This window comes from Juglans microcarpa x Juglans regia, chromosome 2D (genome assembly GCF_004785595.1).
Source record: "Juglans microcarpa x Juglans regia isolate MS1-56 chromosome 2D, Jm3101_v1.0, whole genome shotgun sequence".
In the NCBI taxonomy this organism is placed as follows: domain Eukaryota; kingdom Viridiplantae; phylum Streptophyta; class Magnoliopsida; order Fagales; family Juglandaceae; genus Juglans; species Juglans microcarpa x Juglans regia.
Genome location: NC_054596.1, coordinates 40,020,483 through 40,041,329, shown reverse-complemented (window position 1 = coordinate 40,041,329; position 20,847 = coordinate 40,020,483). Strand labels below are relative to the sequence as shown.

The 20,847-nt window shown below is 34.5% G+C and overlaps 2 protein-coding genes across 2 annotated transcripts; both read left to right on the top strand.

Moving 5' to 3' along the window:
- Positions 1–3,719: 3,719 nt before the first annotated feature.
- Positions 3,720–6,390, top strand: LOC121248921 (patellin-3-like). The gene is given in 5 exon segments (XM_041147530.1): positions 3,720–4,044; positions 4,047–5,233; positions 5,323–5,447; positions 5,556–5,691; positions 6,103–6,390. Coding segments are annotated over 5 exon segments (1,848 nt in total). The 5' UTR covers positions 3,720–3,899; the 3' UTR covers positions 6,358–6,390.
- Positions 6,391–14,231: 7,841 nt separating this feature from the next.
- Positions 14,232–15,912, top strand: LOC121248919 (myb-related protein 308-like). The gene is made up of 3 exons (XM_041147529.1): positions 14,232–14,529; positions 14,656–14,785; positions 15,065–15,912. Exons 1-3 carry the CDS (start codon positions 14,397–14,399, stop codon positions 15,723–15,725), a joined length of 924 nt encoding a protein of 307 aa, XP_041003463.1. The 5' UTR covers positions 14,232–14,396; the 3' UTR covers positions 15,726–15,912.
- The last annotated feature ends 4,935 nt before the right edge of the window (positions 15,913–20,847 follow it).

Here is a 20,847-nt window from a genome sequence, read left to right as displayed (position 1 = left end):
ATATATATATATATATTATCATGTCAACCTTCCGCTGGTTGTCCCATAGAAATTAGGCATGTCATGACCCAAAGAAACACTCGTAATTAACCTCGATTAGATTCCAGTAAACAATCAAACTATATATATCAAATGATTTAGAAAATTAAAGTACTGCTTGATTAAAAGAAAAACAGTAGCACTTGGCTTTGAAAGAAGTACATGGATTGAAGATTGAGAAATAAATATTTGTAATTTTAGGGCGCCCACTTTTTTTAAAAAAAATTGAATTCTATTACTAAAAAACTAATTTTATTAATGGTAAATCTCAATTTTTTTAAAGTGAATGCGATATTTGTATATTTGAAAATTGTATCTAATATTACTCATAAAAATTAATGCGGTGACAGATGAAAAGAGAGATCTATGAATAATATTGATGCATATTAAAGAAGTTTAATAGAAAATAGACAGATTTTATTTTTGAGTTTTGCTATTTATCATTTTACACACCAAACATCATATTTATTTTTAATTTTTTTTGTTTTATTTCTGATAAAGTAATTGAGTTCTTTTACTTATTATTAATATATCAAATACTTGTTAAGAGGAAAAAATAAAAAATTATGTATAATATATGATGTAAGGATGATGAGTATATATATATATTTTTTTTTGTGAGTTGTAATGCATAATAATTAATGATACTTGTAGAATTACAAAGCCGTGACAAATACGTGCAGCATTGGTAAAAGAAAATGTCGTATTTATTCGAAAACAAAAACAATGCCATAAAAAAGAGAGACATGAAACTCGGACGTTATGCGTAGCATGTGGGGAGGCACATGTGCCATGACCAATACAGTTCACGCCCATCTTGTCAATCGTTGTCTATCATTATGCGCCCCATCTTTTCGATTAGTCAAAGAAAAAACTGTCAAATTTGCCGCCACAGTTTGTCTGTTTGCTCAAGAATACTGATTTTATTGGAAAAATGATAAACACAGTTACTTTTCATAAAATATTACATAATCTTATCTTATAAACATAAGATATTTTTTAATAAGATATTTTATTTTAAAATATATATTATAAAATATATTAAACGTCTCTCCAAGCCCAACTGCTGCCCAAGTATGCAACCCAATTGGACCGCGCAGAAGGAAACTGAAGGTATTAGTTAACTATGGAATTTTGGGAGAATCCATTTTGGGCCTGGCCCAATACTTTATATCGTCGGCCCATTTCAGAATCATGGAATTCCTACGGATGGGTTGCAATGGTACGTACTGAGTGCCTCCTGTGTATGAATTATGATTTGAAATTGGAATTGCGGAATTCCTTTATGGAGAATGAATTGTACAAAAAAAAGTGGACAAATCTGAAGTTAATATGAAAAATTTTATTTTTAATGGTGGACAAGTGCATGGCGCTTACATATTATAAAACTATATCTAATACCAAATAATCTTCACAACCTCTAACACTCCACACTCCACATTTTTTTTAATTTTTATTAATTTTTTCTTTTATTAAATATTTATTATATAAATAATAAATAGAAAATTTAAAATAATTTTAAAAAAATAAACTAAAAAAAATATTAAAAAATAAAAAAATTTAAAAAAATGTGGAGTGTAGAGTGTGGTGGAGGTTGTGTAGTAAAACTTATCTAATATGACACATTCTCTAAACACAATTACAGAATTTCTTTATGAAAAAATATATTTATCATCTATTTTCTTATCATCTCATAATGTGATATTAGATGATATGTTTATAAGTGAAATATAATAAATAATTTTTAATCATTTAATACAACATCATAAAATGATGAAAATTAAGATGAAAAGTAATATTATTTTTTACTTCGGGAGATGAATACACCGTGGGAAAATAATCAAATTGAAACCAGCGAGGGAATTGAAATAAGTACTTTGAACCAATGAAAACTACTACCATTGCAAAGTACATGTGACAGTACCACAACAACCATGAAAACTCCATTACCAATGAAGAGTAATATGCCCTTCTTCTTGATTTATAAACGTGTTGCCATTTTTCCTTTTTTTTAAGTTTCACATTTTTTATAGATTCATTTGTTTTATGTATTTATTAAATTCAATCCAAATGTAAATATAAGGCATTTCGTCTTTGCGTTTATTTGTCTATTTTTTGTTAAAATATTTATTTATTTTTCCCTTCTTCAACTAATCAGATCTGGAGGTGAAATTACCACGCACTACCAAAAAAAATTATTGCCCTTTATCCGCATGGCAATTGGCAAAGGCAACGGCGTCTTTTCCCTCGCTCATTTCAAGAGCATGCCCACGCCACATGTTAATGAATGAACACGTTTGATAAGGTACGAAATGTTTTAAATTTAAAATCCCACCTTTACATTATCAAATTTTCCAAAGAATTCAAAAGTATGGAGCAACATCATAACATGTCATTATTTTTCTCCATAATCAATTTAGCTCGTTCATTTTTTTAACAGGATATATATAATGAGATTAAGATATTTTAAAGTTTATATCCAAATTTTAGAACTTAGAGTGAGAGAGATAAATATATAAAAGATGACTGCTATAGCTACAAATAGATTATACAAACTGATGTAGTTTTATGTGATCCGTTAGATCTATTTTATAATAAAAATAATTTTATAATCTGACAAATTATATAAAAACATATCAATTTGTGAGATTATTTTTATGTAATCTATTTATAGTTAAAATATTTCTCTATATAAAATAGGGTCTACAACATTTACGAAGCATTTAAAAAAGAAAAACAAAAAAGAAATTGTCATGATAATCTCAAACTATCGTGAAGAAATGTGCCAAGCAATTGAGGAATAGCAGCAATTGATGGCAGTATAGTTGTTGAGAGCAACTTTGCAAAGGGGTAGTCCAAGTCATGATATATATGGGGGCCTCCTTAAGTGGAGGGTTCCACAGCTTTAACGGTTAAGATTACAGAAACAGCTAAGATAGAATGACCTCTGAACGACCGCAATGGATCCAAGGCATCCATCCATCCAACGTTCATATTTTTAAAACTTTTTTGGGCCACTTTTGCCTAATTTCACACTGTCCATAGGCCCTTCACACTTCATCTCAACCCCTCACAGCACACAAAGAACCTTTCTCTCTCTCTCTGTTTTTTTTTTTTATATAAAAAAAACCCCGTTACAATGCCAATGAGGCAAAGCATCATGAGGTCCCGCCTAATAGAACACTGTTAGCTGTCTAAATATTATTTATAAATGAAAGTGTGCTTTATATTATTTATTGTTTTTTTTTTATATATTATTTATTGTTGTCCTATAGATTTGTAAGACTTGATAAATATTATAAAATTTAATTTGTGTATCTATATTTTTTCCGTTTAAAATTAAATAATTATTAGGTATTCTCGGAGTCATGTTAATTTCAATTAGTACTTAAATAAATATTTTTAATTAGAAAATAATTTTATAAAGTCTTGCACATTTTAATCTTGTAGCATTATTCTTTATAATTACATAATATATAATATAAAATGAAAGTAGCGTGCTATCGCTTCTCCAAAATCCGCCTAATAATTAATTATGCATTGAATTTTCAAATTTAAACCTGATATCTTAATCCATATTTAAACCCTGGCAGCCTGGTCCACCCTTCACTATACAAACCACCACGACCCCACAACACAAACGAGGGCCAAGGCCATAAGCCCATAACCTCCTCTCTTTAAAACTCCATCCCACGACCCTTTCCCTCAACCCACTCGACTTCTCTCTCTCTCTCTCTCTCTCTCTCTCTATATCTCAAGATTCTCAACTTCTCTCTCTTATATATATAGTTTGAGAACACTCTCCCTCTCTCTCTATCTATTAGCAGTTTACAGTTGTGGGAACTAAAGAATCAATCGCCATGGCTGATGAAGTTCAAAAGCAACCCCAAGAGACATTGGCATTAGTCGAAGAAGAAGAGGTGGTGGTCACTGATGTTCCACAGTCTGAGAAAGCTGCCGCCACTGTAGAGAAAGAGCAACCTCATGTGCCAGAGGCTGAGGAGCCCCGAAGCCCAATCCCGTTGAGGAGGAGCCTGCGGCAGAAGGGACTGAGTTGCCGAAACCGGGTGACACCGATGCGAAGATCCCTCAATCGGGTTCCTTCAAAGAAGAGAGCACCAGAGTTGCTGACCTTCCCGACATCGAGAAGAAAGCACTTGAAGAGCTTAAGCAGCTTATCCAAGATGCTCTCAACAAGCATGAATTCACTACTCTGACTTCATCTCCACCGCCACCACCCCCCAAAGAAGAAGAAAAGCCAGCGGCTGTAGAGGAAAAGGAGGATCAGAAGCCTGCTGAAGAAAAGCCAGCCGAAGTGGCCGCTGATGTTCCTCCAATGGCATCGGAAGAACCCGCAAAGCCAGAATCAGAAACTCCAGAAGAAACCAAGGAAGGAGCAGAGAAGAAGGCGGAACCGGAGAATGAAGAAACAGTTGCAGAACAAGTAACAGAAACGGTAGTGGCAACGGAGGTCATTGAAAAGAAGGCTGCCGCTGATGCCGTAGATGATGATGGTGCAAAGACTGTGGAAGCCATAGAAGAGACCATTGTGGCGGTCTCTTCTTCAGTTCAACAGGAGCAGCCTCATCCACCTCCAGCAAACAACGCGGAGGATCAGAAGGCTGCTGCACCATCGGAGGCGGAAGAAAAAGATGCCAAAGCTGAGGATTCGGCTCCTCTGCCTCCGGACGAAGTATCCATCTGGGGGATCCCACTCCTCGCCGATGAGAGAAGCGATGTCATTCTCTTGAAATTTCTCCGAGCAAGAGATTTCAAGGTGAAAGATGCATTCACCATGATCAAGAACACGGTGCGCTGGAGGAAAGAGTTTGGGATCGAAGAGTTGCTAGAAGAAGACCTGGGTAATGATTTAGAGAAGGTGGTGTTCATGCACGGCTTTGATAAGGAAGGACACCCTGTGTGCTACAATGTCTACGGGGAATTCCAGAACAAGGAGCTTTACCAGAAAACATTTTCTGATGAAGAGAAGAGACAGAAGTTCTTGAGGTGGAGGATTCAATTCCTGGAAAGGAGTATCCGGAAGTTGGATTTCAACCCTGGTGGTATTTGCACTATTGTTCAGGTCAATGATTTGAAGAATTCTCCAGGACCTGGAAAGCGGGAGCTTAGACAAGCAACAAAACAGGCCCTACACCTGCTCCAAGATAATTATCCTGAATTTGTAGCCAAACAGGTATATTTTGCTATATAATCCCACTTCTATTCTATGTAACTTCTGCAATGTTATTTGCTGTTTTAATTTAGGGTTTGGATGTTTTTTAGGTGTTTATCAATGTCCCTTGGTGGTACCTGGCGGTCAATAGAATGATAAGCCCATTCCTAACCCAGAGAACCAAAAGCAAATTTGTGTTTGCTGGCCCTTCTAAGTCTGTAGGGACCCTTTTGGGGTGAGCACCAAATTTTCTTTTTTTACTTGTGGCTTTGGATATTTTACCACCCAGAAAACAAAAGAGTTTGCCATGTGAGTCTAAATTGGATTGAATTTGAAAATACAGGTACATAGCTGCAGAGCAGGTACCAGTCAAATATGGAGGACTGAGCAAAGATGGTGAATTTGGCACAACAGATGCTGTAAATGAGATAACTGTTAGGCCTGCAGCAAAACACATCGTGGAATTTCCAGTTACTGAGGTGAAACATTCTCTGTCATACTACAAGCTAGCATTTGAAATTTTGTATTGTCTTGTGTTATTGAAAATAGGGAATCTTTTCTTGGATTCTCTGAACCCTGTTTGGTGACATATATACTGTACTGGTGCCATTTATATATATAGGGAAACGGTATCTTTTAACTGCATTAATTGTACAGCATATTAAAGTCCATAGGCTTAGAACAAACCCTCAATGGGCTACGCCTCATGTCGTACATTACTTTGTGATATGAAGATATGGCACTTTCTCAATAGGTCAAAGCATATCATTTGTGAAATTTTCTGCAGAAACTTGTCTGGTTAAAAAGTCAGTAGCTTGCGTTCGAGTTGTTAATAAATGATACCAATTGTTATCCAAGTACTCGTGTTGAATAATACCCACTTGATGCAGTCCTGCCTTCTTGCTTGGGAAGTCCGAGTAGTGGGATGGGAGGTGAGCTACGGTGCAGAATTTGTGCCAAGCGCTGAAGAGAATTACACTGTGATCATTCAGAAGGCTAGGAAGGTGGCCTCATCTGAAGAACCAGTTGTTTGCAACAGTTTCAAGATTGGTGAACCTGGCAAGGTGGTACTCACCATTGATAATCCTACCTCCAAGAAGAAAAAGCTCCTTTACCGTTTGAAGATCAAGCCTTCTTCTGATTGAATGATTTCTTTTAAGAGGAAATGGGAAAAGAAAGATAAGAGTAAGACCGCTCTGCTTAATTCCTGCATCCAAGTATATCATTGCCATCGGAGCTTGAAGATTGGGGTTTGTTGATTATAGATAGGGAAGCAAATATATTTGTTGAAAGTGGTTTGGGTTTTTTTTTTTTTTCACCTGAATGTTTAATTATACATTTTGTGGCTGTTTATTAAATATGAATATTATTTAATTAAATTTTTAATTATTAAATCTTCGTGACTTGAAATTTTAATGCGATAATTCACTGTATAAAAGATGAGAGTAGAGTTAAGATTCAAATTTAGAATCGCCACTTGTTAAATTACCATTTTGAATATATTAAATTATAAAATTATTTTTATTATAAAATAGATCTAACATATCACATAAAACATGTTAAATTTTTATTATCCACTATACATAGGATGTGTAGAATGTGTAGGGGGTAGGAGAAGTGTACAAGGGTGGGGGGTGTTCATTTTCGGGATTGTAGCTCAGTTTAATTATCTTCAAGACCTTTAAACTGTAGAAAGTTGAACTGATGTAGTTGAGAAAAAAGAAAAGCCATAGATCCCGTTCAAAAGTCGGTTTCAAATTTGGAATGTACCTTTCTTATCGTGTCGTCTTCTTAAAAGTGTAATCTGTGCTTTCTTCCATTTCGATAAAGCCACTATCTTCAAGACCAGGTTTGGAACTTTAGCATTATACTTCCCATCAAGATTGCTGTGAAATTATAATCACTAGATAATCATTATCGCATTTCCAAGTGCTTTTGAACGTTTGAATGGCTGGTTTAACAGTAAGATATTATTCTTTAAAACCAACTTCAACCTCGAACCATGTGCCTCAGCCCCTCACGCCCTCTAGTGTCATCTCCTTGGCTATGGCCTTCCTGCTTTGTCCAGCTTCCTTAACTGTGCAAGCCACGGTTGGACATGTCCAAAACATGACAAGGAGAGACATCTTGGACCCATGAGATACTCATTGTCCTGAAACTTTTATTTGTTTTTTGTTTTTCAGCACTGATTTTCATCCTTAAACCCAATTTGCTTTGCATTCTATAATCCATTTAATAATGATTTAATTAAATTATTTCGCTTTCTCCCCCACTATTGAGACTTTTTAGGCATGAACAGAGCCAGAAGTGGTTTTCTTTTCTTTATCTTGTTAAAAAAAAAAAAAAGTGGATGGTCATCATTGAGAATGCCACTTTACCTTATTAAAGTGCATGGTTGTTTCCCTAGCTTCTTTACTTTGATAAAGAATGTGAATATGCGTTGGGTTTTCATCTCATTCTTGATCAAGAATCAAGATTTGCCAACATATTATAAAAGGAATTCCTCCAAAGCTTAACACAATGAAGTATGATAACGAATGGCAAGGTGGTATCCAAAGTGAGAGAGAGAGACATTCTTAAAGTTTAAATTGGTACGTACCATGAATGGATCAGCACCAACCTTGTCCCTTAAACTTCTTTTAATTTTCTCTTAAAATGTTTTGTTTATGTCAAAATGACATGACAAAAGATCACTCTCTGATCTGGCAAAGTGAAATTAAGTGAGCGGCGAAAGCATGCATGCACCAAAGAATATTATATGGTTGGCATTAGAAAGAAATATAGCAGCAATGCAGCTGCAGCAAGCAGGTGTGCCCTCAGTTGGCATCATGATTATTATGCGTGTGGTGTGAAGAAATTTATAGACCTAACTCATCTTAAAAAACAAATTCTACAAGAGAGGATTGATCATTACTTATAAATATGCCCAATACCTTATCCACAAGCAATGTGTGATTATTCCTCAATACCCTCCCTCACGTGCAGGTCAATATTTTTTCTGGTTCTTGTCACGGGGTAAGTAGTGTGGGCCCCATTCGTCTTGTAGTAGACTCTAATACCATGAAAAAATTTATGGGCCTAACTCATATTAAAAAACCAGTTCTACAAGAGAGAATTGCTCATTGCTTATAAACATGTCCAAGATTTTATTCACAGGCAATATGAGATTATTTCTCAGCATAGTGGTCCAAAGGGCAGAGAGCAATTTCCCAATCCTTTAATGCCTATTTGCTGCGTGCTTGAGAATTGACTCCACGTTGTTTTGCCCTCTTCCATCAATATACATAGAGTGAACTGATGACACTCCTCTCTGTAGAACTTCAAACAAGCATTAAATATATATGGGGAGCCAACTTTCTTTCCTTTCCTCAATTAGCCATGTTCTTCAATCCCCATCCTATTTATTCAACACCCGGCAAATTCCAGAGTTGATAGGTTTTGATCTTTAAGTGAGAAAAAGAGAAATACTATAAGAAAACCTTACACCATACACTTTCACTTAATCAATACGTAATTTTTTAATTTTGTTATTCTATTTAAACACACATATTTAATTTAAACATTAAGATAGGCTGGTGGTCTGTTTATAAGTTTCACCGCTTCGAATTAGATTTTGGAGTTGAGAGATTTACATGACCACCCAACATCCTGGCCTCCCGAAAGCAACAAGTTGATAGAAAAGCTAAAGAATTTGGACCAAGCCCAGTGGTACCGGCCGCCCAATGACTTATGAGCAAGGCCCATTAATCTTTCGACACGAGAGCAAGAGAGGTGGGCCCTTAAAGGCATGATGATTTGGAGACACCAGTAAACGTAATCGATTCGACCATCTACATGCGTCTATACATGATAGAAACATGATTACTAGTGCCTGGTACGTGTGGGCATTTTGGAAGTTTTCTAATTATTTAATGAGTAAACGATGAAGGAGGGATCATACAAATTGCAATACAATTGTTTTTTTATGAGTAAATATTGGCTTCAAGAGAAAGAAGAGTGGGAAAGTGGTTCCTACGCATTGATGATTACTTTTTACACTAAAATTCAAAGGAAAATCTTCACTCTGTGAGGGAAAGGATGAAACGAACTTGATGGCCTGTGTGTCGTTTTCTTTGTGGAACGAGTAATTCTATTATATATAATAAATGGTGAAATTATTTCATGCAATAAAGTATGTCTCCATATAGGCATGCAATTACATGTGAAGGGTTCTGATCATCACTCTCACCCGAGATATGACGTCATTTTGAAAGATATAGTTTTAAGATGTGCAAATTCTATTCAATAATTTTGAAAAAATAGAATCCGTCAAAAAAAAAAATAAAAAAAAATTTCATGTGGATCTAGCGTGCTCCATTTTTTTAAAAGTAGTATATGGGCACCCTAAAATTATAAAAAGTCATTTTTATATTTGTGATCTATAGTGGCATTAGAAATGGAGAGTCCCGGTGACAGAAATTAAGGGTGGGCAGCAGGGCTCTACCTCCGCTGCCCCTTCCTGCATTTCCCATTCTCTGCCCCCGCTTACATTTTTTTATATATATATATATTATATACATATATATATATAAACATAAATATATATTTATATTTTACAAATTGTGTATATATAAATATATATTATAATTTGTTAGACTTGTTCAAAACATATGTATTGGCAAATTTAAAAATTACATAGTTTAAAAATTAATAAACTACAATTTACATAAAATATGCACTAGCAAATTTAAAAATGACATAGTTTTTAAATTATAGTCATATTTATAAAATTTAAATACATATTTTTTAAATTATAGTCATATTTATAAAATTTAAATTTATAATTTAGATTAAAAATATATTTTTAATTACATTTACATTTATAAATAATTTATAAATAAAATAAATATAATATTTTTTTTTAAATAAAAAAGTGACGGACCGCACCCAGCCCCCTCAACCCAGGGGCCACCCCCGCCCCGAGGCGGGGGCGGGGTACGGGGAAGTAGTGCTAGCCACCCCTAACAGAAATTATGGTAAGACCGAGAGGGACAAGCATGCTCTTGCTCATGGCACGTGGGTGCATGTATGCACACTTGACTTAATTTGTTACAGAGCTTTTGGGATCCAATTATGCCCAATGCCACTCTTTTTATGCATGCATCTGATCTCCGAGACTGACACAAATGAAATGATGAATAATAGTAGTAGGCATCATTCTGAACTGATGGTCTACCAATAATGCATGGAAGGACTCAACCGATGGAAGAACCATGTGCCTCACCTGGCATGTGATTCAATTTGTGGGATTCTTTGCATTTGCGGTGCAGTCTTTAGGCTAAAGCAGAAGAAGGTCATGGTAAGGAAATAACTCAAGATTTTAGTTTTTTTTTTTTTTTTTTTGCTTCTTTTTCCTTTTCTTCCCGGCAATGAGAATATATTCCATGAGAAAAAAAGAAAGAAGGAAAGTAAGAAGGAAGAAAACAAAGGCATCCATCCAAATACAAAGGCCGAATGAGAAGCCCACCAAAAACAGTAGATAGGGGCAAAGAATCCTAGTATCTTGGTCCAACAAGGGGCACCTACCAAAACGAATATGTGTTGTGTACAAAACCCAACACAAAGGTTTTACTGAAATGACATGTTTTTGTTTTTTATCTTATTATTTTTCATGATCAGGTAGAGCCGGGCTGTTCAAGATTTTTTTTTTTTTTTTTTTTTTTTATGTTTTTTATTTAGGATTCGTTTGGATGCTGACATTATATAAGATCATTGTAAATAATAAAAAAAATAATTTGTAAATAATAGTGAAATAATTTGAATTAAGATGTTTTATAAATTTTTGACAAATGAGAGAGAAAAAATTGAATAAAAATATTATAAAGTTAAAATATTGTTATAATATAAATTTTTAATATTATTTTTGTTGTGAGATTTAAAAAAGTTTAATTATTTTGTTTTTTATTTTTTTGAAAATTTAGAAAAATTGTAATGATTAAATTGAAAGTATTTGTGTTTGAATGATATTTGAGAAAGAGATGAGATGAAAAACTTTTCCACACATTCCCTGATTTATTTTTTGTGTTTTATTTAGAAATTTGATAAAGTAATGATTAGGTAATGATTAAATGAAAACGTTGAAAATTAAAAATTAAAAAATATTTAGATATTAGAATGAGATGTGATGAGACGAGATGAAATGAGCGACTCTTACTATCCAAATCAGGTCTTATTAACATAAGATATTCGAGATAAAGTCGTAGGTTGCTTCAAAGAAAACTCCCGAATTACTCCCATGTATAATGATTTTGGTGCATAGGCCATAGTGTTATGGTTTTGCGATATTCCGAGTTTAGAATATTGGATAATGTGCTGAGTGCTGAGCTATGTTGGATTAATTTGTAAAGTGAATGTCATCTTCCTGTTAATTAAACTCTTCGATTACTCAGAGTCGTCAACTTCCAAAAGGTTCAGACCGAACTGGGTTTGATATTTTCCGTCAGGCCCAAAACTGACCCAAATATTGGGCCTTGCTGCTACTTAGCTACTTTAATATTAATCATCGTCATAATTATAATGATAATCGATATTTTACGATTTATATCACTAAGTTTAAAATTAGCATATAGTTCGTTTCGGTTGAAAAAAAAATCATTAAGGGCTATTCTCTTTAAACAAGTATATCTGGTGAGAAATTCTATTTACAGTTCTCACTTGAAAACTGTATGTGCGACCCTTTATTTAATAAGAAAAAACATCAGTACTACTTAAATTATATCATCATTCCCTTTTCTGGTCAGCCTAATGCATGTGGTGGGGTCTGGAAATATTTCATTTTTGACAAACAGTTCTCAAAAGAAACCATATTATATTAATATAAGAAGGAATAATGTTAATCCAGATCACTGAACAAAAAAGACAAGAATATATATGAAATTAATGGGAATAGCTAGCATGCATGAGAGGTGCAGGAAACACAAAGCTGGCATGCAAGCAGCAGCTAGCAATTGAGGAGGGTGGGTTACCAACTCAAAAAGATTCTTCCATTTTCTGAGTAGTTTATTTTCATCAAACTCTTCTAGAAGCAAGAAAAGTTAAGTTAGGAAGATGTCCCTTACCAACCTACCTTCCCTCCCCCATAAAGCTTTTCACATGGCCGGCTAAAATGACATTCTGTGTCTGTGGAATTAAGTTGGCTCAATTATTTATATATATGGAAAGCTGGCTGGGGTTGGTTGATTCATGAAAATGACAAAAATAAAAAAATAAAAAAATAAATTTCAATTTCAATATCAATTAAAATTACAAGGAACGTCACATGATCATGTTCTAGAAACACGTAGTTTTCATTTCACATTTCAGGAGTGGGTAGGATATATATAATATTGCAGCCACGCATGATTTAGGACAATGACATTCAGCAAAGGTCGCAAACGAGGTCAAGTAGGCCAACTTACCAGTAATTAATTACTGTTTAATATAGTAACATATATAGTTTTGCAAATCAACAAAATACAGGCAAGTTACTTATTTTGGATTTTCATCATCAACATCCATCAATGTTTGTTAAAATAACCAACAAAAAAAAATTATAAACAACATATATATATATATATATATATATATATATATTATCCTGCTCATGTTGAGTTGTTGCAGGGAGCTAGCGATATTAATTTGTAGACACACTGCCCCAACAATCATTCCTTGCGATGAGGTTTTTGCAACTCGAATCCATGCATGACTTATAATATTGTTACAGTCCTTTTATATACAATCGTTAAATACAACCGGCATGCAGTTGTCCATGTCACGTCAGATTTAAAATGAATTCTTCCTCTCACATCAGCTCGATCTTTCTCTCTCACCAGCTCCATCAGCTCGGTTTGTCCCTCTCATCAACTCGGTCTTTCTCTCATCAAGTGTCTCCACGTCAACCACGTTTGTACCGGACGCTTGTAACAAGCGTTTTTCATATTGCTATTGCATTGATACTACTTGCCGGACTGATCATGTTGATCCATCAATCCACTTAAAACTAATTAGTGTTAGGGAATAAACGCTTAAGTTTTTTTTTATGGTATTCAATATGATTAATATCATTGCATCAACTCTAAATAATTTTTTTTTTTTTAAAAAGAACCTAAGAAATAATAGATCAGAAAAAATAAAATATAAAATTAGTGAGAGAATGGAAGGTATAATACGATAAAGGAACATGAAGTGGGGCGGGAAATGGAAGATATTAATTGTAGGTGGGCACAGTTAAAAGCTCAATCATGGAAGGTAGGGAAGTTTGTTACTTACAGCTTTCATCATCGATCCTGAATTGACAAGAGTAGTGGAGTAAGTAGAGGTGGTCTTCTAGAATCCTTTTGTTAGGAATGGACATAAATAAACGAAATACTGTAGCCAGAAGGGGAGTGGAAAGGATCCGGGCAGACCACAAAAACATATCTAGTTGGGAAAATAAAGATAAGGAAAGACTTCAAAGGATAAGTTTTGCTTGGAGAGTCTTTAACTAAAGGAAATACGTATGCAGTGGTACTACTGTTTTGCTCTTCCACATCCTCAACAATCTCATTATCTCATCCGCAGCCATTTTTATATCAGAACTTTTACACCCACATATTAGATATTATATAAAAATAAATTTATAAACTGATATGACTTCATATTAATTTTATGATCTAAAATATCACATCAAATATTAGTTTGTGTTTTTTTTTTTCCATAAAGTTCGTAATTACAATAATGAAAAGAATGACAGTGGGATATGCATTCATCAATTTGTTAGGAGAAGTGGAAATATTACAAATAGAAGGAAATTGAGGAGGGTAAATGCAAAAGAGGAGTGAGGAATTTGAGGATAAAGCAAAAATAACTCCAACAACATAAAAAGTAGAGCTACCTACCAAATCCAACACTAACTTAATTGCAACCACTCGTCTTTCTCACCAACTCGGTCAAATAACATACCGGCCCCGCATTACACACACATCTTATAAATTATAAATAAATACTTAAAAATGGGTCCCGAGTCAATTGCAGTACCTTCTCCTCCTCCTCCTCTTCTCCACCACCTCCCATTTATATTCCTTCTTCCTCCTTTGTTTCCATTTCCTTTTCCATCCCCCCTATCTCTCTCCCTCTCTCCCTCTCTCTCTCTCTGAAGAGTCTGAGAGAAGAACAACCACAGCTAGCCATGGGCAGATCTCCTTGCTGTGAAAAAGAGCACACCAATAAAGGAGCATGGACCAAAGAGGAAGATGAACGCCTCATCAACTACATCAAACTTCATGGGGAAGGCTGTTGGAGATCTCTTCCAAAAGCTGCAGGTAAGTTTCCTGCCTTTTCTCTGTCTCTCCCACATACCTGCCTGCAGACATACATGAGAGAGATGAGAGAGAGATTTTGGGTTTTGTGTTTAAGGAATATATGGCTGGCTTGAATCATATATGTAGGTTTGCTTAGATGTGGCAAGAGTTGTAGACTAAGGTGGATAAACTACCTCAGGCCTGATCTTAAGAGAGGAAACTTCACTGAAGAAGAAGATGAACTCATCATCAACCTTCACAACTTACTTGGAAACAAGTACGCCATAAATATTCCCTTCAACTTTTAATGTCATTTTGATTATTATTCTGAAAGTCTAACCTTTTTATTTCTGAAAAAAAAAAAAGCTGCTTTTGATTTTTACTTTTTAAAGTCAGAATGTATATTACTTAAATCCCATGCAATTTTTTCTCCCCCTTCTGTTTAATTAAACCAAGCCTTTATGGACTTCAAGCCCTTCTTCCAAAATAAGCAGAATCTGATGTGGGTTTCAATAAGTTTATTTTCTCATCAAAACTTTTGTTATTTTAATCTCAGATGGTCTCTCATTGCCGCGCGCTTACCAGGAAGAACTGATAACGAGATCAAGAACTATTGGAACACTCACATCAAAAGAAAGCTCTACAGTCGTGGAGTTGATCCTCAAACTCACCGTCCACTCAACGGCGCCGCCGCCGCCGCCGCCACAACAACGACCAGTACTGCCACCACTACCAACATTAGCAACAACAAAGGAAGTGCAAACAACGACAGCAAATGTTCTCTCTTTGAAGTGGAAAATTATATGGCTCCAATATTGATGCAGCAAGTGCCTGATCAAGTACTCATGAATCCAATTAATGGCAGTACTGTTATTAATGCTAACGTAAAGGTTGAAACTGAATCAGCAGAAGAGTCGAACAGCAGCAGTGGAGTGACCACAGAGGAAGTGTTTCCTGAACTCAACCTCGACCTCTCCATAGGGCTGCGGCCATATCAGTCTCAAAATGCTTCTACCAACGTACAAGAGTTGAAGCAAGAACAACAGCAACAGCAACAGCAGAAACAGGTTTCGTATCAGTGGTATGGGAATAATGTTAGTCAAGATACTGTATGTCTGTGTTGCCATTTAGGGTTTCAGATCAATAGCCGAGCATGCAGCTGCAAACAGCCATGGGGGACGACTTTAACAGCTGAGAATCTCTATAGATATAAGTAACCTTGAAACTCTTGATCAAGCTTGGAAGTTAGAAGTAGTTTCAGACTTTGATCAGTAGTAGTTATGCTCACATGTAATCTTGTGGTTGGAAGAAGAATGATCAGAAATGTTAGTTGGAAGATTTTGTTTTTCCCCCATCTGACAATTAGAAGAGCAGAACAGCTTTAAGATATAAACTATTCATAAATTTTTCACAACCTCTTTCCTTCCAAGTTGTTTCTTGTTCTTGGGTTTTCATTTCCATATTAATCTTATTTTAATTACTTGCTAGCTTCTTAATTTTATATTTAATTTCTAGTTGGGGTGAGAAAATAGGTATTGATCATCTCCTCTCGTCCAAACATTAATACCTATTAATTTTAAGATCGGGGGGATGGACCCTAGCTAATAATATTCTTCCAATTTTGTCAATAACTGTTAGTATATATTTATATTTTGACGAAATTTATAAAATCCTTGTCATGTTGCATTTGTGCTTGAATTTCTATCATGTATAGATTAATCCGAACCCAATTCGTTTAGTTAAGCGATTCAAACTTTTCAACCCTATTCTGATTTATTATTTGAACAAGTTATACAATCTATCAAGCACTAACTCGCTAATTTTGTGTCGGATTCAGGTAATGTTTGTGGATTGTAACAAGAATTTTCAGCTAAGTTTTGAGCACATCAAATTAATTTCATGTTGAATATGAGTTAATTTATTTGAATTATTTAATTGAACGAATCAGAGACCTTAATCTTATTTTGCTAATGTCATATAAGATCATTTGCAGAGATCGTACAAAAAAAAAATATATTGTGTATACTGATCAATAATGATATTGCATCATGTGAAGGGAAAGGGGAAATCATGGGCAGTTCGACGAAGGGCCAATCAATAAAGGCACAGCTAATTCCCACCGCCATTAATTAATAATATAGTAATATTTGTAGAAGTTATAAATGTAAAGTATTGTATAAGTAGTCTTTTATAAAACTATAGACTCCATTACGAAAAAAAATAATTTTTTATATTTTTTTACAGTGAAATTCACTTTTTATAAAGAGATTATATAAAAATTATACATTTAAGACTTGTATATATCATTTTTCTTAATGATAAATATTAAAATTACGTATTCATATTTCATATACTTCAATTTATATTATCCATAGCAAAATGAATATAATAGAATTATGCACTGTGGAATATTATGAACTTTTTTTTAAGAAATTATTTTATCATAAAATTTTTTTATAAAAATAAATTCATAAATTAACATATATTATACAATTAGTTAAGCATTAAGGGGGGCGGGGTAGCTAACATTCTTCTCAATACTACTACTTACGTAGGTACCTAGTGAATTCCCGAAAGGAAACTCAATGTAACTACAGAAAAGGAACTGATCTGAATAAACATAACATAAGAGATTGAATGAGGAAATTCCCAAAACATGCTTTGCTACGTTTTGCCATAAACGTCCTACCTTAATTACATTCAGATGAAATGATATGAACCAAATTTATTTTTAGTTTACAAGTTTCAAAATCATTTAAAGGAAGATAACCAAATTTAGGAGGGTTGAGGGCAAAATAAATATCACGTGAAAGGAAGAATTGTGATATGAACCAAACCTGTAATCAAAGAAACAATAAATAAGAAGATGAAAAAGGTGGGCACTGAGAATATAAAATGGATATAATATTGGGTGTTGGTGGGGGGCTCCTTAATTTCATGTCCTTGTAAACAGTTTGGGTAGGTAAATTGGAAGGGTGATGTCAGTCAAGAGGGTCTCAAGACAACCACCCCTCTGTCTCTGCTCATTAATTCCTGGCTATCTGCTATCCCTGTCTCTCATTTTCTTTTTAATTAATGGTTTGGTTTTTTCCTACCCACATTTTTTTTTCACACATTTTTTTTTTTATCTAATTTCTATTTTGTATTCAAACTGTAGTTCAATTATTTTTGATAAAAAAAAATTTTTACTCATCATTTACACATCATACATAAAAATAAATAAAAATTAAATTTTAAAAAATAATAATAAATATAGTATATGGTATGTAAATGAAAAACTCTTAGGATAAAGGGGCATTACCATTACTGGCGGGGCCACCATCCAGAAGGTTGGGAAGCGCCGAGATTTTGAATAAATCTTCACAATTTCTTAATACTCTACATCTTATATTTTTTTTAATTTTATTATTTTTTTTTATCAAATATTTATTATATAAATAATAAATAAAAAATTTGAAATAATTTAAAAAAAAAACTCAAAAAAATATTAAAAAATTTAAAAATTTATAAAATATAAAATGTGGAAGTTGTATAGTAAAATTCAGAAATTTTTCACTTTACTACAGAATTACTTCCCCTCTTACCTAACTCTTTGGTGTTTTCCCTTTACCTACGCCCACATTCATGGGAACAAAATTCGAGAAAAAAATTGTCGCCAACAAAACTTTTCGAATCCGAAGCTTTAGCGTTGGAGAGGCCCATCAAAGTTGGTTATATGCTGACCACTTTAATCCTATATTAATAATCCTATTTATCACCGTTGGATTATAACAAAATTATCTAATAAAAGATTATTTAACAATAATAAATATATTACATCTTATATAATAAGATAAAAATGAAATAATAATGTGACGTGATATATAGAACTTTCCTTAATAATATCTTATATGTGGTGGAGAGAATATTTTTTGAACTCAAGTTCAAGACCACCACGCCTCCAACACATACACACATGGTATTGGTAGATTCTTTGGTCATGGATATTCAAAATACAGCCAATCCCATTTCATTCCCTCCTGCGCATGAGCCCCACACACCGATATTTCTAAAGATCGTGTTTTTTCAGCTCTAGTTACTCGACAATGTTCTTATTTTCTCCAAACGAGAACATGAAAGTAATGGTAATGGAGCTCTTCTATGAAATGCACCACGTTAAGGAAACCGAAGTCAAAACACAAAACAATCTCTCAAAGTGATCAAGATAAGCCACAAGAAGTACAAGAACAGGCACAGTCAAACACAATTAACAAGATAAGAAGTAGACTCCTAGCTGCAAAAGACATTGAGCAATTATGAAGATATGTTCTACTCGTAGTGTAATATGATGTTAATGATTCTTAGTTAAACTACTTCGCTAGGTTGTTGTTATTCATAGATTCATAGTCCAACAATGTTTGTAATTGTTGCTTATAAATAAACAAGGTTGTATCAATTGGGGCAAGTTAAAATAATTCAGATCAATTTATTCTTCAATATGGTATCAAGAGCCTCTTGACTTGCATCAATTTTTTTTTTCATGGAGGATCAAGGCACTCAACCGCTTGACTCCACCATCTCTTCTCCTATTTTCACTCGGCCAATCATTTCATCAAACACCTTCCCTCCATCAATTACCCCTCTCAACAATTTTGTCCCTATCAAACTCACATGTGACAACTACCTACTATGGAAAGAACAAGTTGTTCCGTACCTCAAAGTACTCAACCTCCATGGCTATGAGCCTATGTTGACGGCTTCACTCCATGTACCTCCTTGCTTCTCACCAACCACACAAATTAGTTGGTCTCAAATCTGACATATACCACTTGGATTCTGCAGGACCAACTCATCCTCAACGCCTTGAACTCCTCCCTCTTCGAAACAATTCTTACACATGTTACGAAATGCTACACCTCTAAGTTTGGTCTAATCTAGAATAAATGTTCACATCTACATCACGGGCACGATCCATGAACCATTTCACATCTACATCACGGGCACGATCCATGAACCACCACTATCATCTGTCAACACTCAAAAAGGGAAACTTTCCATCACCGACTATTTCCAAAAAGTCACCACCTTAGTCAATACCCTTGCCGCTGCAGATTAGCCATTGAACAATTTCGAGCTGGTGTCTTTCTTATTAGTTGGTTTGGGCCTTGAATACGATTCGCTCATTACGTCGGTCACAACAAGAGTTGATCCGATCTCTCTAGAAGACCTCTATGGTCACATGCTTGCTCATGAACTTCGGTTGAAACAACACCAACCTTCAGTTGATTTGAATCTTGTTAATGCAAATATGGCCTCACATTCCAGAGGCGGAAGAGGTGGTTAGGGTGGTTGTTTCTCCCATTATGGTGGTCGCAGTTCTAATTTTGGCTCAAACAAAACCAATCGTGACAGAGGCAGAAGTGGTCGTGGCCTTTCAAACGCTCTAGTGTTAAAGCAGATCTGTCAAGTCTACAATCGTACCAGCCACATAGTAATTATATGTTATCACAGATTCGATGAATCATATCAAAATGACTCTCCATCTGTAATTCAGGCATTTTTCATAGCCCCCTCGCAGCAGTTTGATGGTTAGTGGTATTCTGATTCGGGTGACTGATATCATATTACCTCTGGCCAACTTGAATATCAAGTATGATAAATACACTAGCTCAGAACGGATCCAGATTGGCAACGATTTGGGCTTACCTATTAAACACACTGGCACCACATGACTTTCTAATCCTAATATTTCTTTTCTTTTAAAAAATATTCTCCATCTTCCTCACATTAAGAAAAATTTACTGTTTATTCAAAAAGTCACCGCAAATATTAATACCTTTTTTGAATTTCATCCACATTGTTTTTTTGTAAAGGATCAAGCCACAGGAAAAACACTGCTGTGTGGGCCAAGTAAACATGGACTATATACTCTTTCCACTTCTACAAAAGCTTCTTCACCCACTGCCCTTATTGGGGGACATACCTCAGTTTCTCAATGACACTCAAGAATGGGTCATCCAGTCTTTAAAGTTGTTTGTCGCGTCTTGTCATAGTTTTCTTTACCTACCGTACCTAGTCAGTATATTTTCTCATGTTCCACATGTCTTAGTTTCAAAAGTGAGCAATTACCGTTTCTTGTTAATTGTAAGCGGGTGTCTGCTCCTCTTAATTTAGTATTTAGTAATGTTTGAGGTCTTTACCCAATTATTTTTAAAGATGGTTTTTGATATTATATTACATTTTTGGATTCCTTTAATCGTTATACTTGGCTTTGCCCCATCTCATGCAAAAGTGACGTTACAACTATTTTTCGTCAATTTCAAGTCCATGTGGAACGATTTTTTAATTGCAAAATAAAAA